Raw genomic sequence first — 15,644 nt, 5'->3', positions numbered from 1 at the left:
AAAAATGAGAAAGAAAACAAAATAAGCAAACAACAGAAAAGGAAAATGCTATGTTCTGATCCACAGTTCCCACAGTCCTCTTTCTGAGTGCAGATGGCTCTCTCCATCAAAAGACCATTAGAACTGACCTGAATCATCTCATTGTTGGAAAGAGCCATGTCCATGAATTGTCGTATAATCTTGTTGTTTCCATGTGTAATGATCTTCTGATTCTGTTCACTTCACTTAGCATCAGTTCATGTAAGTCTCTCAAGGCCTCTCTAAAATGATCCTGCTGATCATTTCTTATAGAACAATAATGTTCCACAACAGTCATATACCATAACTTATTCAGCCATTCTTCAACTGATGGGCAGCCACCCTGTTTCCAGTTTCTTGCCACTACACAAAAGCCACTACCACAAGCATTCTTGCACATATGGGTCCTTTCTTTCCTTTAAGATTTCTTTGAGATATAAGCCTAGTAGAAACTTGGATCAAAGGGTATGCCCAGTTTGATAGCGCTTTGGCCATGCCCATTTCTTAACAGATCCCTACTATGCCCCAAGTTTCTACTGCCAAGATGAATATGTTAAATGAGCTCCTGAATTCTGGATTGTTTGTCTTTGTCTTTTTATGCTAAGACTGCTTTATATATTACCTGCCTGACCATGAGCACTACCTGTACTTCCAGTCTGGACAAATTAGAGAGGAAAATGCTATGGACATTTTTAAGGAAGATGCAGGGAACATTGATTCCATTCAATAAATATGTATTAAGCAACTCCTGACTTCCATGAACTATGATATTAAGTGCTGGAGGCCCAGAGAACAAAACAAAAACAAAACAAAAAATCTTTGTGTTCAAGAAGCCAATATTCTACTGGTGAATGGAATGGAGGGGAGAATGTTAAATGGTCAAAGTAAATACAAAGGAGTCACTTGTGTGACTTTGGAGCAGACATTTTCCTCACTGGATCTGAGCTTCCTCACCTGGAAAAATGAGGTAGCTGCTGTTCAGGGCTTCTTAAAGGTCCTTTTGGCTATAAAATCTCTGATGTTATAACGTTAACTAGCTAGGGGATCCTAGCCAAGACTCTCTGGGATTCATTTTCCTTACTGACAAAATGAGACATTTGCAGTACATGGCTTCGAAAGGCTTGTCTGAATATAAAATCTCTGATCCTATACCTCTAACTGTGACACTGGGCAAGTAAGTCTCTTAACCTTGCTGTTTTTTTTTTTTTCCTCATCTGCAAATGAGGACTTTAGATTAGATTGCCTTCAGGTTCTTTCTAAGTCTAGATCTTTGATCCAAAAATGAAATACATTAAAAGGGAAGGAGAGTGCTAACAGCTGGAGAAAAATGGGAAAACAAATGAGAAAACAAAAAAGGCAAACCTTGTTTTTAATATATTAACTGAGCTATCACCCAAAAAGTATACAAAAGTAAACCATAAAACCATCATTCCGTCAAAATGGCTTATTGACAAATATTTTCTATCAAGATTTCATTGAGAAAAGAAAACTATAGATTTTTAAACCTATGACTCAGAAAAATGTTTATGCAAAAAATTCTCAATCAGTTGAATTCAACAAGAATTTATTAAGTATCCACTCTGAGTCAGGCACGGGGGATGCAGAAACAAAAATAAAACAGTTCTTGTCCACAAAGCCCTTTTATTGGGGGGAGAGGAAGATAATATGCACACAGAAAATTTAAATATAACCAATATATAAAGTAAATATATATATATATATATATATATATTTTTTTTTTTGAAATCACTCCAAGAACTAGGTCTACCAGAAAAAAATCTACTATAGAAGACCCGAAAATACCTGGAGAATCCTAAAGGTATAGGGAGGCATGAAAACATTTTAGAGAGGATGGGGTCTGGGGAAGGGATTACCTTATCCGAAGTCATGGAAGTAGGAGATAGACTTTTGGATTCAGATAACAGTAATGCGGTGATAGGTGATTTATTGGGTGATGGAGGGGGCGATGAAGTGGTCTCAGAACTATGTCAAATGACTGCACATAGTGCCATCTCCCATGAATTGTCCAAATGAACATTTTTAACAAGGTATGGAGTCAAATACCTATAATCTCCAAGCACCAGTGAGGCTGAAGATGGCAGATTTTATGAGTTTGGGACTTTTGAGCTGCAACAGGTTAAGAGTAGATTAGGCACCCATACTAAGTTCAGCATTAATCTGTTGTGTTGTCAGAAGCAAGGAGTATACAATGCCACTTAAAGGGGGGCCAACCTGCCTCCAGTGGAGAGCAAGCAGATCAAAGTTTCCATGCTGATCAGTTCTAGGATCTGACCATGGGCACTACCTGTACTTCCAGCCGGACAAATTAGGGAGACACGGCCTTTTTTTTTTTTTGTTTTCTTTAAAGTTACTTTTGTTGTTGTTCAGTTGTTTATGTTGTCAGACTCTTTGTGACCCCATTTGGAATGCAAAGATACTGGAATGGTTTGCCATTTCCTTTTTCAACATGAATGCAGAAAGGAAGTAAACTTATTTTTTTTTTAATTTTTGAAAATGATTCTTTCAATAGCTCTTTCCTTGTCTCCCTTACTCCCTCCACTTTCCATATATGTTTGCATGTGTGTATATACATGATGTGTGTTTTTCTCCCTCTTTTTCTCTGTTTCTTTATATGTGTGTGAGAAAGAGACAGAGACAGAAAGAGATGGGTAGACTAAGACTAAGAAATAGAGAAATATATATATATAGAGAGAGACAGAGAGAGACAGAGATAGAGATCATCAACTATGTATCATCTACAGTACAACAGACATGTCTTCTCTGTCTTCAACCAAGTCACTGAAAAAAGCCATGAAGCATCATGAGGACAGTTCTATAAGTCTTATTACTGGAAATCACCTCCAATCAATAAATTGTTATAATTATCACTCCACCAAAATAGCTCCTTCCAAAATTACCAATGATCTCTTAGTTGAATCAATGGCCTTATTTGAGTCCTCATTCTGCTCCATCTCTTACCAGCTTTAATACTGCTGTTTTTACTGCCTCTTCTTTGATCTTTTCTCTCTAGGCTTTTGGGATACCACTTTCTCCTGCTTTTCCTCCTACCTTTCTGACCACTCTTGAACTTAATTATCATCTCTGTGCTGATGGTTCTCAGCATAGTTTTACCCAACCTCTCTGCTGATCTCCAGTTTCACATCTCACTCTGAATGTCCTTCCTATCTTTCTAGTTTTCTTATACCTTAATCTTCACTATCTACTGACCTCTAGGGTCTGTGAAGAAGTCACGTGATTTCTCTGCTCCAGGCTTTTTCTGGATTTGTCCCCAGTGCTTGGAAGAGTATCTCTCTTCATCTCGGACTCCTGGATTTCCAGGTTTTCTTTAAATCCCAGATAAAATCTCAGTTTCTGTAGGAAGCTTTACTCAATCCTTTTAAACTCTAGTCTTCTGGCCATTATTTTCTATATTTGCTTGTTGGATCCCCTATTAGACTGTGAATTCCTTGAGGTCTGTAAGTATTTTTTTGCCTCTTTTTACAACCCCAGCACTTAGTATTTGGGTTATCTTCTCTGGAGAGCCAAAATGCCTTTTGATGCAATGCTTCAAATAAAAATCCTTGGAAGAAAGATTGAGTAACATGCTTGACAATGACTACTGGACCTATATCCCAAAGAAATCATTAGAGAGGGAAAAGGATCCACATGTGCAAAAATGATTGTAGCAGCTCTTTTTGTGGTAACAAAGAATTGGAAAATGGGTAGATGCCCATCACGTGGGGAATGGCTGAATAAACTGTGGCATATGAAGGTAATGGAATATTATTGTTATATGAAAAAATGATGAACAAGTTGATTTTAGAAGAGCCTGAAAAGTTTTACATGAACTGATGCTGATTGAAGGAAACAGAACATTAAAAAAAATCGTATACAGAAACCACAAGATTGTACGATGAAAAACTATGATAGACTTGGCTCTTCTCAGCAATTCAGTGATCCAAAGCAATTCCAATGAACCTTTGGATGGAAAATGCCATCCACATCCAAAGAAAAATTTATGGAGAATGAATGCAGATTTGAAGCTATTTTCATTTTTTCTATATATTTTTTCCTTAACATTTTTCCCTTTTGTTCTGATTTTTCTCTCCCAACATGACTCATATGGAAAATAAATGTACATGTATCATCTTAAAAAAAAAAAAGACACTTGGCAGCAACATCATTAGTTAGCTATCTGTGAATTCAACAAAGAGAATTGAGCAATCTTAAAGCTAAATGACCCCAGATGCCATACATTCCAACCCATAGCTGACCCCAAATTCATTCTTCAACAGCCTAAATGAGTATCCATTGAAGGCCCTCCTTTTTAAATAACTCAAATGAGAGCTCTGACTGGGGCAGAATGCAATAGGCCCCATGTGTTTTTTGATGTACCAAAGATTCTATCGACTTTCTTGGCTGACATATCATCCTAATGACACTGATTTATTTTTTTTTAATTCAAGCATAAGACTTTATATATATATATATACATATATATATATGTATATATATATATACATATATATATATATGTATATATATACATATATATATATATATATATATATATATATATATATATATATATATATATATATATTCCTACGTTATGTTTTCTTTTAGATTAATCCCATTGTTTTTGCCAGTTAAGTTTTTTTTTAGATCTTGACTCTATCACTAAACACAGTGGCTGTCCCTCTCAACTTGGTTTCACCCAGAAATTCAATATGCCTTCATCCAAGTCACTGATTTAGGTTCTTAAGAAATATTTATTAATTGATGATTGACAAAAATCATTAAGCAGACTAAGAGCCAATCCATAGGACCTATCACTAGGAAACACCATTAGGCTGATAGCAAACTACAACAGGTTAAATCATTCAACCAGTACTGAATCCACAAGATTTCAGTTTCCCCCACCAGATTATTCCCTCTCTTAGTATTCCAAGGGTTTAACATAATGATAAATACTTGGTAGGTATTTAAATGCTTAGATTATATATCCTTAATCCACATTTCTGCATTTTCACTACTAGGATAAGCTGCCTAATCTTTTGTTAAAAATCTATGTAAATAGTGTGTAGGTGGGCCTTGGAGAAACATAAAGTTTAAATGAGTATTACCTGACTTCTTGAAACTTACAGTCTAGTTAAGGGGCTTGGAAACATGTAGAAATCAATGCAAAGAAACAGAAAATAAGCCCAAATAGATTGACAAGCAAAACCAAGATGAGGCTGTTATATCAAGCCAGGCTCTGCTAAGTATTAGAGGAGGGTATAAGATTGATAGAGAGTAACCAAGCATTTCTTAAGTATCTATCAGGTGCCAGGCATAAAAATAAGCAGATGGGGGAACAAAGAAAAGCAAAAGCACAGCCCCAGCCCTGAGGAGCTTAAATTCTAAAGATGGAAACAACATGCAATTAAATGATGCTACACACTGAATTGGAAAGCTCTGCATTGGAAAATACTTTACTAACTATACAATTCATCCAATATCTGAATGAGAGTCTTATGCTGGCGGGAAGTGGGGGAGAGGCAAATTGAATATCTCTCCAAGAAGTTGGCCCCTTTTCCCTTTTCCCTTGTTGAGTTTTTGTTTGTTTGTTTGTTTTCTGGAGACCTCCATTTTAGAAACAAGCCTGGCTGACATGCCTCTTTCTCCACTCACCCACATACTGCCTCTCTCCATGTGTCTGACTCTCTGGACTTGGCTACCAAAACTTAGTTGCCTTCTCAATTTGGAATTTCCCTTAGTGCCTAGGGCCTGTTCACCCTGGAGCATATCTTAGGCCTCTCTCATCTTTTCAGCATTAGGATGTAGGTTTCTAGGGGATAGCAAATGTACTATTTAATAGAGTGCCAGTAATTTATTCTTTAATAAATGCTGATTATCAGTTGGATGTGGGTTTTTTTTTTTTTTTTTAACATGACAACCCCTCTGAATACCTGAAACAGTTATCAAGCTTCTCATAAATCATCTTTAGGTTGGACACTACCAATTCCTGTTTCTGCAGATAATAATTGCACCACCACTAGTACTACCACCATTACCACCACCATCACCACAATTACTATTGTTGCTCCTGCTCCTGCTGCTGCTGCTACTGCTGCTATTGCTACTGCTACTACTTCTACTTTTACTACTACAACACTTCTTTTGCTTCTACTACTACTACTACTACTACTACTACTACTACTACTACTACTACTACTACTACTACTACTACTACTACTATCACTACCAATAATAATAAATTGTTGAATTTATTAGTAGTAGTAATAATAAATTAGTAGAAATGTAGGAATTAGTAGTAGTGGTAGAGGGCACCAGCTAAGTAAAATAGTGGATAGAGCACTAGGCCTGGAATCTGGAACATCTTAGTTTAAATCTTATCTCAAACATCTAATTGTGTGATTCTGAGGAAACCATTTAGCCTCCATTTCTTCATCTGTAAAGTGGGATAACAGCACCTACACTGAATGGTCCTTGTGAAAATCAAATGAAATACCAATTGTAAAGTGCTTAGCACAGGGACTGGCACATAGTTAAGAACATTATAAATATTAGTTAGAAATTATGGTCATGTTACAGTAGTAGCAGCAGTAACAGTTATTGTGGTTCCCATCACAATGGTAGTAATGAGAGTGTTGACTGAGAACAATGATGAAGATTTTCCATACTAAATGAGCCTACAAATAAATGAGGGAGGTACGTCTTATACCTAATTAAGCAAAATATATATTATTAATATCATAGAGTATGGTATACAGAGTGAGTATTGTTATGCACATAAAGTATATAAAATAATAAAAAATAAAGTAGTAATAAAAATAATATATTATATTTAAAAATAAATGTATTATTTTATTACTACCTTATTTTTATTATTTAATAATAATATTTAATTTTAATTAATATTTAATAATAATTATTTAAAAATAATAAAGTAAATAAATGAATAAAAAAGTAAAAAAATGAAATGAGTCACTAAAACTAGCAAGTGCTGTGGGCCCTTTGGGAAAAGTAACACTCACTGAAGTAGAGTAAGGTCTAAGCCCAGGAAATACTTGGAGGTAAAGGTGGTTTGCCAAGAACCTCTTCCAAAACAGGCAGGGGAGATCTTTCCCAAAGACCTTTGGATGTGATGGTCCCTGGGAAGCCCTATTGGCAGTTCTTCAATGGGAAAGAATCCCAGAAGCTGTCTCCCTAGGAGATCTGCTGCTGCAGCCCACTGGTTTTAGTGATGAAGAAACAGAGGTCCAGGTGGGAAGGTGACACATGGCATCTAAAGCCAGAGCTGCATGCAGCTGCAGAGCCAGAGCCAGGATGCCATTCAGTTGCCCTGACTGATCCTCAAGGTGGGTTACAAGCAAAGTCAAACAAAGTTCTCTAAGTGACTTGGTCACTTTTTCTCTTTAGTACTAAATTTCAGCTAGGACTTGCTCTCAATTCAGGATTTTTCTACAATAGACAAATAAATGTCTTGAAACAAATGCACTCCTGGAGTCGATAAGTGAGCTCAGTTTGCCAGCACTGTCAACATGCAATGGTTATTGGGACTGGCCTGAATCAGTGGAAATTGATAGTATTTTAAAGAGGTATACAGAACCCAAAGTAGAGTCAAACATATATTAAGAGGAGGAGTGATAGACAGGAGGGGGCAGGGAAGGAAAGAGGAGACAGAAAGAGGGGAGACATGAAGAGGGAAGATGTGGAGGGGGAGGGGAAGGAGACAGAAGAAAGATAGAGAGGGGGAAAAGAAAAGGAGGAGTGAGGTAGAAACTTCCATCACTTCTGCAATAAAGTAGCTTCATAAAGTCACCCTCCGGAGGGAAAACAATGACAAGAGCTATGATTTCTCACCATGAGGTCTGGTGAGCTAAAGCTCCAAATGTATCTTTACACAGAAAAATAAGAGTCCAGGATCAGTGGTTATGGATTATTTTCCAAAATAAGAACCTTCAAAAAAGGAAGGGGGAAAAAAGCACATGCTAAAAGATCCCAGTTTGTGGATTTAATTCAAAGAAAGCTCAGAGCTGCAACTAAGTCCCCATACAGAGATGAAATAGGAAAATTCATCATGATCAGAATGAAAGATCGACCTCAGGATAGGCTATTCAAAGTCAAAAGAATTAAGATTCACAAAGACTCTGCCACCCACTTTTATCCTCAGTTCAGCAGAAATTCTGCATTAAGGAAAAAAAAAAAAGAGTAAGGAATGGTAAACTACTTTGTAGTAAGGACAAATACCCAGAGGAGAATCCAATTCCCTCCTGCTATATACCCTGCAGAAGAAAAAGGGAGGAGAAAAAAAAAAGTGCTACTTTGGTCAACATTAACATAATTTCAACTGCAGTTAAAACAAATCTCTTAGCATTTTAAAAATCCAGATCAGCTTCTTTTCTAGATGTGTGTCTTTCTGCTCAGAGTTGTATGTATTATAGAGCAATCAGGGCTTATCCTCTGGTGCTGACATTTATGGATTTCTACCAGCACTTCCCCCTTTCAATATCTAGAAACAAGAGTGCCTAAAAGAATGATAGAAAACAGGGTGTCACCCCATTGACTGGGGAGCTAACCTAGGTATTCTCTCTCTCTTTTTTTTTTTTTTTTCCTGAGGCTGGGGTTAAGTGACTTGCCCAGGATCACACAGCTAGGAAGTGTTAAGTGTCTGAGACCACATTTGAACTCGGGTCCTCCTGAATTCAGGGCTGGTGCTCTATCCACTTCGCCACCTCGCTGCCCCAAGCCCAGGTATTCTCTTTCCCAGCTTTCCATTCACCTACTGCCCTATTCTGCCAATGTCCATCCTAAAAGTTAATTGTTCTAGGTAGACAAATGATCAGAATAGGTCTCTGATCAGGTTTCAGTATGAAGTGGCCACTACCCAGTGAATAGAATGCTGGTTCCTTGATGGTCCATTTGAGAAATATCTTCAGCTTTATGCCCAAAACATAGCAGGGGCTGGGAGAGGGGGGAAGAAAGGGGATAATTCCTGGAAACTCATTGATTCAAATGCTATTGGTTAAGAATTCAGGATACTTGTATAATTCAAGCACAGGCTGAACATGATCATAGTCCATGGGTTAGGAGCAAAAGGAGGAAGTACTCCATGACCCAAAAGAACAGAATAGATAAAATCTGAGGAAGTTAAGCTACTTAAAAGGACTTGATTTTCAGCATTCCAGCAGCAAATATTTCTAAAACACAATCTGCTTAGTATATACACATGCCTGATTCCTATGTATTCTTTAAAGCCTGTTGGCAAAATCTCTACTTGGAAACATCTACTTAGGAAGATGTGTGTATATATATATATATGTGTGTGTGTGTGTGTGTGTGTGTGTGTTTGTGTATGCACACATGCTAAAAAATGACAATCTAGAAATCGAGTTTCAGACTGGCCTTTGTACCAATTATTCCAAATTAGGGAGGTTTTCACTGCTTTCTGACTCAGGCATAACAGGGCTGTGAGGCCTTTGATCTTCCTGCCTTCTTCTATTATTTAATAGTTATTCCCAGTGGGTGCCAAGCAAAGCCATCCCAGCTCCCCAACTCTCATCCTTCTACAATCTGCAGATCTGTAGCTTCTCTCCAAAGAAAGAACACAAAGCCTTTCCCTTGATTAAAGATGCAGTGAAGAAAATAGGATTGTAAAGCTAATAAGTGAAAGGCAGGAGCCTGTTTTGATCTGAGTATCATAGGATTTTCTCCTGCTGGAGGGGACCTTAAAGTTCATCCCTTATAGCTCTACTGCTTTACAGGTGAGAAAAGCAAGTCCTGGAGAAGTGGAATTAGACTTGCTTAAAGCCTGGCACTCACTCAGCAAGCAGCCCTAGTGGACCAGGGAGTGCGTGTGTTGTCTTGGCTGCATAGACAGACCCTATTATTTCATTTAAGCACAAGGGAGATCAACTACAGGTTAGAAAAGTGATAGACAAAGCAAGATTTTTAGAATGGGGTTTTAACAAGGTTCCCTGGAGGGGAGCTGGCCTCTTGAAGAAATAATGTAAGAAGTCAATCTAACAAAAGGTAAATGTGAAATAAACATGATATAGACAAGAAGCAAAAGATAAGAGAAAAATCCTGATATGAATAATTTTTTGAATATGATCTTTATTATTGTTGTTTTTGTTCAGTTATTTTTTCAGTCATATCTAACTTTTTTGGACTACTTTTGGAGTTGTCTTGGCAAAGATCCTGGAGTAGTTTATCATTTCTTCCTCCAATTCATTTTACAAATGTGGAAAATGAGGCAAACAGGGGTAAGTGACTTGGCCAGGGACATATTTAAATGTTTGCTGTTGTTATCATTATTTATATTATCTTGTAGTAAGGATTTTTTCTCATATATTGATTAAACTAGACAGCAGCTGATAGGGCTCCTTCCAAACTCCCCAGCTCTGGGATTCTATCTACAACTTTAGTGGAGAGCTAGAACAAGGTATTCTTTCTCTGAATCAGAGTAGCTTTGTAGTTGTAGAGATCAAAGTGACCTTAGAATTCATGAAGTCCAACTGCCTTGTTTTTTAAGTGAGGAAAACTGAGGCTGAAAAAAAAAGTGAATTACATAAAGTCACATCAGTAAGTGATAAGTGATAAGACGTAATAATTACTGAGTCATTCAGGGTTGATAGGATTCACTACTTAACAATATTCTTCTTAATGCTTCTTTGCAGATGCTATTTTCAATTACCTAAATAAACCAATCACACTTTTCCTCTGACCTGTCACATTGTCCTTCAGAAGAAACCATTCTGATGTCAAGAACTTAACTATGTCCATTTGTGAAAAGCTCTCCAATACTTTCAGAATATTCTTCTTGCAGACAGTAATTAGATTATTCTAACCAGTTTATGGTTAGCATGGTGCTTTGTTTCTGTTTATTGATGAAATCTTGTTGCTTTATAAAATTATTTCCTCTGGGTAAATAGACAAGAAAAATATATTTTTTGATACATAAATTATAAAATGTAGCATCATTCATGCTACACTGGAGCATATGGACCACAAATCTACAGTTAGAAGGAACTTCAGATAACATGTGGTCGAAGTTTTTCTTAGATAAGACAACTGAGGCCCTGAAAAGTGAAGAGACACACATTTCCTCAGGAGTAGAATATAAAGTTTTAGTAACAATTTATAGAAATTCATGAAATAATAAGTTTAAAAGGGAGGGATCTTCAGGATTTTCTTGTTGTTGAATTGCAGATCTCAGAGTAGTAAAGAGCATCATAGTTTATCTTTTTGCCCAACTCATAACTTCTTACCAAGAGACTTTCACCAACTTATCAATTGATTTTGATGCTTGCAATCTCTATTTTCTCCAGTCCATCTTATTTTTTCTAGTAAATTTATTTATTTTTAATATACATTGCTTTGTGAATCATGTTGGGAGAGAAAAATCAGACTAAAAGGGAAAAACCATGGGAGAGATAAAAAAAATTAATAAACATAGCATGTGTTGATTTACATTCAGTCCTGAGTTGTTTTTCTGACATTTTTTTTGGTTGTTCAAAGTGTATTGGGATTACTTTAGATCACTGAACCACTGAGAAAAGCCACATGGTACCTCATAGTTGTTTTAATTTCCATTTCTCTAATCAATAGTAACTTAGATCATTTTTATATAACTATAGATGGCTTTAATTTCATCATCTGAAAATCATCTGTTCATATCCTTTTGACCATTTATCAAATTGGGGTCTCTAGTCCATCTTCAATGCAGCTACCAAACTTATATTCTTGTTAAAACCAAGTCTGATCATCACACTGCCATGATTAAAAAAAAAATGTGTGAATCCCTATTGACTCTAGGATAAAAGTCAGAAGTCTCAACTGACACTGGCAATCCAGCATGTTCTACCTACCACCAACCTCCCAGGTACTTCATCTCACTCTATTCCATTTGCTCCACATTCCACTAAAATTGATCCACAAGTAATTCTTCTAAGTTTGTCATTTTCCATCCCCATGTTTTTGTTCCTCAAGCCTACAATGCATTCTTTCTTTTCTATGTCAGACAAGAAACTGTCCCCATTTGCCTAGTTTGTTAGAGCTCACCACCTCTTTCTTGAAAATGTGAATATTATATATATCCCCCTCCATAATGTAAATTTATTTTAAAATATTTTATTTATATTTATTTTCCAAGCTATATGTAAAACAATTTTTTAACATTTGTTTTTAAAACTTTGAGTTTCAGATTTTCTCTGAGTATGGACAATACTTTTCATCATGAGTCCTTCATAGTAGTCTTAGTTCATTATATTAAAGAGAATAGCAGAATCACAGAATGAAAGCTTCTTGAGAGAAGGGGAAGGGTACATTTCATTTTTGTATTATTAGCTTAGCACAGACCTTGGCATACAGTAGGTACCTTAATTCATGCTTATAGAACTCAATTGAACTCAGGAGGAAAATATCTACATACAGACAAGATTCAATCTTGAGTCCATTTTTTTTTCTATTCTTTCCCTTCCTCAAAAAACAAACAAACAAACAAACAAACAAAAAACAAAAAACAAAAAACAAAACAAAACAAAACAAAACAAAAAAAGCACAGCTAATCTTTTCTGAAGCATCTAGGTGTCTCCTTCTGCTTTTATTCCAGTTTTTCTAACCAATTTTTTTCTATTCTTTCCCTTCCTCAAAAAACCTCAGCTAATCTTTTCTGAAGCATCTAGATGTCTCCTTTTGTTTTCATTCCATTTTTTCTAACCAAAAGAGAGGGGGGGGGAACCAAGTTAAGTTTTTATCATTATGTCTTGCCCATAGAACTAAATTCCAGGCAAGCTGAATAAAATGAAATTCAAGCTTGAAAATTAATCCAGGCAAAGTGAATTTACACCAGAGTATCAGCTAGCTGATGTTTCCCTCTCTCCAGGAAACTCCCATGAAAAAAAGTTGTCACCTTTTTTAAAAATTATACTGGGATGATTTAGAGTTCTCAAAGGCGAGATAAGGATGAGCCAGGATGAAGCCAGGTTCCGCTTGTACTACAATATATTACATTTGTGTTACAATATTCCAATCACAGCCTGACTTAATCCTGATAAATTTCAACATATCTATGCAAATATACATTCTATCTCTATGCATATACATATACACTTTTGTAAATGTTTCTAAGTAATAATAAATATGTTTTAAATACTTAATATATTTTGTAGTTCAATTCCACTAGTGTCCAACTTTTCACAATTCCATCTGGGGTTTTCTTGGCAAAGATATTGAAATTGTTTGCTCTTTCCTTCTCTAGTTCATTTTCACAAATGAGCAAATGGAAACAAACAGGGTTAAGTGAATTCTCCAGGGTCACACAATTAGTAAATATTATGGATCATATTTGAATTTAGGAAAATGAGTGTTCCTGATTTCAGACCCAGCACTGCCACCTAACTGCCCCATATATAGCTACTTAAAATATACATTCTATATACAACTATATATATATATATATATATATATATATATATTTATATATTTATATATTAATATATATATGTATATATGCTCATAAAATATACATTCTATATACAACTTTAAATATATATACTCATATATATTCATATTATATTAGTATATAATATAATATGAGTATATATACTCATATATAATAATATGAGTATATATACTCATTCATTCTATATACAACTTTAAATATATATACTCATATAATATATATATATATTATATATATCATATAGTAATATAATATATAATATATTAATTACATATAACATATTAATGATGTATAGTATATGATATATAATATATATATATATAAATAATATATATATATTAATTATATATATCATAAAATAATATAATATGAGTATATATACTCATATATAATATAATATAATGAGTATATATGCTCATATATATACTCATATTCATTTTATATACAATTTTAAATATACATACTCATATTGTGTATATATGCATGTGTATGTGTTTATATATATATGTATATATATATCTATATTTATAAATTAGATATGTATATATATCTGTATATGTACATATGTATATACACACACAATGTTAAATAGGAATTTCCAAGTGAGTTAAAATGAATGAACATGCCTGAAGCATTTTGTTCCTGCATCAAACCTGTATTTTAACCAAGAGGTCAAGAGGATTCTGAATGTCAGTGTCAGTATGGATGCATTAGGGCTGAGACTTGAAGCTCCATCACACTAAATCTTGGGGCAGGTTTTCTATATATTGTACATTTCTAGGGAACCATCTCTTATTCTCTATGCATATACTCTCTGTGTATACTTTTATAGTACGTGATTTGTGCATGAAAATATACATGCATACTCTACATATGCACCCATTCATATATACATCCTATACACACATGTGTACATTCTATTTTTCTGTTTAACATGTACTTTAGAGCTCTATCAATAAATGACTACTTCGATTCTAAGATCTAATAAGAATCATCAAAAAATTAAATTCAGAAGTGATTACTTTAAACTTTCTATCATAAACCCATTTTTAGATGATCATAAGGTACATCTTTTGCCAAAATTTACTAAAGCCCACAGGAATAGTGCAATGGAATACAAGGATATATGGCATTGCTTCCCAAGCTGAGTGTCTAAAGCCTTTCATCATATGCCAAAAGAAGCTGGGATTTTTCATTCTCTTTTGCCAGACTCTGATCAAAAGAATGAAAGGGAAATGAATGAGAAGATATTTGAGCAAAATACTTCTAGCTGAAAGGATGTCAAAGACTGGAACAGATATTTGGTACAGTGGATAGAGCACCAGCCCTGAAGTCAGGAGGACCTGAGTTCAAAGCTGACCTCAGACACTCAACACTTCCTGGCTATGTGACCCTGGGCAAGTTAATTAAGTTCAATTGCTTCAGCAACAAAACAACAACAAAACAAAAACATATGTCAAAGATTGTCTAGTTTACACACATCTTCTTTACATTTTACAGCTGAGGAAGCTAAGGCCGAACTAGCTCAAGGTCACCCATATAATATGTAGCCAGCTTTGGGATGCATGTCCAGAGAATTCAAATTCAAATACACACACACACACACACACACACACACACACACACACACACACGTTACCATGTTGCCTATCGTTATTTATTATAAGACATTTATTTTAATTGCAATGTCCAGAATACTACATTAGGCAATTTTTAAACATGTTCTTGCACTCCAAGCTTAGTGCCCATTGCATGACCATCATCCTGACCTTCTTCAAACCACACATGGATAGACCCCAATCTCCTCTGTCTTGGGGTCCACAAGGACTAGGAACTTGAGCAAATGCCATTACTCCAAAAAGGCAAGTCAGCCAGTTTAGCCAAGAAGAAAATGTAAGAGTTTATCTTCCCCACACACCCTTTCTCTTCCCCTTTAGGCCTAGATTGAAAGCAGATCATGCCCATTATTTTTTATAAAAGATCTTTCCAGAGCTGAAGAAGATAATTTCTAAGGTTTCTTGCAACCTTAGATCGATGCTCCCAGAAATCCAGAGCCCCCCAAAGTCCATTACTTTGTGAGCTCCTTGAGGACAAGGGTGGTCTTTTTTCTCTTTTTGTATTTCCACGGCTCAACACTGTATCTGGCAGATAGTAG

General features: G+C 35.5%; 1 protein-coding gene across 3 annotated transcripts in view; it reads right to left on the bottom strand.

Moving 5' to 3' along the window:
- The window catches only part of SUCLG2 (succinate-CoA ligase GDP-forming subunit beta), a 586,130-nt gene that overhangs the window by 301,155 nt on the left and 269,331 nt on the right, over window positions 1–15,644 (bottom strand). Inside the window, exon 1 of one of the 3 annotated variants that reach the window (XM_074284146.1) lies at window positions 129–388. The exons of the other annotated variants lie outside the window; for them this stretch is intronic. Coding sequence (XP_074140247.1) covers window positions 129–164 — 36 coding nt within the window. The 5' untranslated portion in view covers window positions 165–388. Of the gene's footprint in view, window positions 1–128; window positions 389–15,644 lie in introns of those variants that run through there. 3 annotated transcript variants of the gene reach the window in all.

The sequence above is a fragment of the Sminthopsis crassicaudata genome, chromosome 1, assembly GCF_048593235.1.
Source record: "Sminthopsis crassicaudata isolate SCR6 chromosome 1, ASM4859323v1, whole genome shotgun sequence".
Classification (NCBI taxonomy): Eukaryota; Metazoa; Chordata; class Mammalia; order Dasyuromorphia; family Dasyuridae; genus Sminthopsis; species Sminthopsis crassicaudata.
The sequence above is the reverse complement of the archived record's forward strand: the minus strand, read 5'-3'. Positions and strand labels throughout refer to the sequence as shown.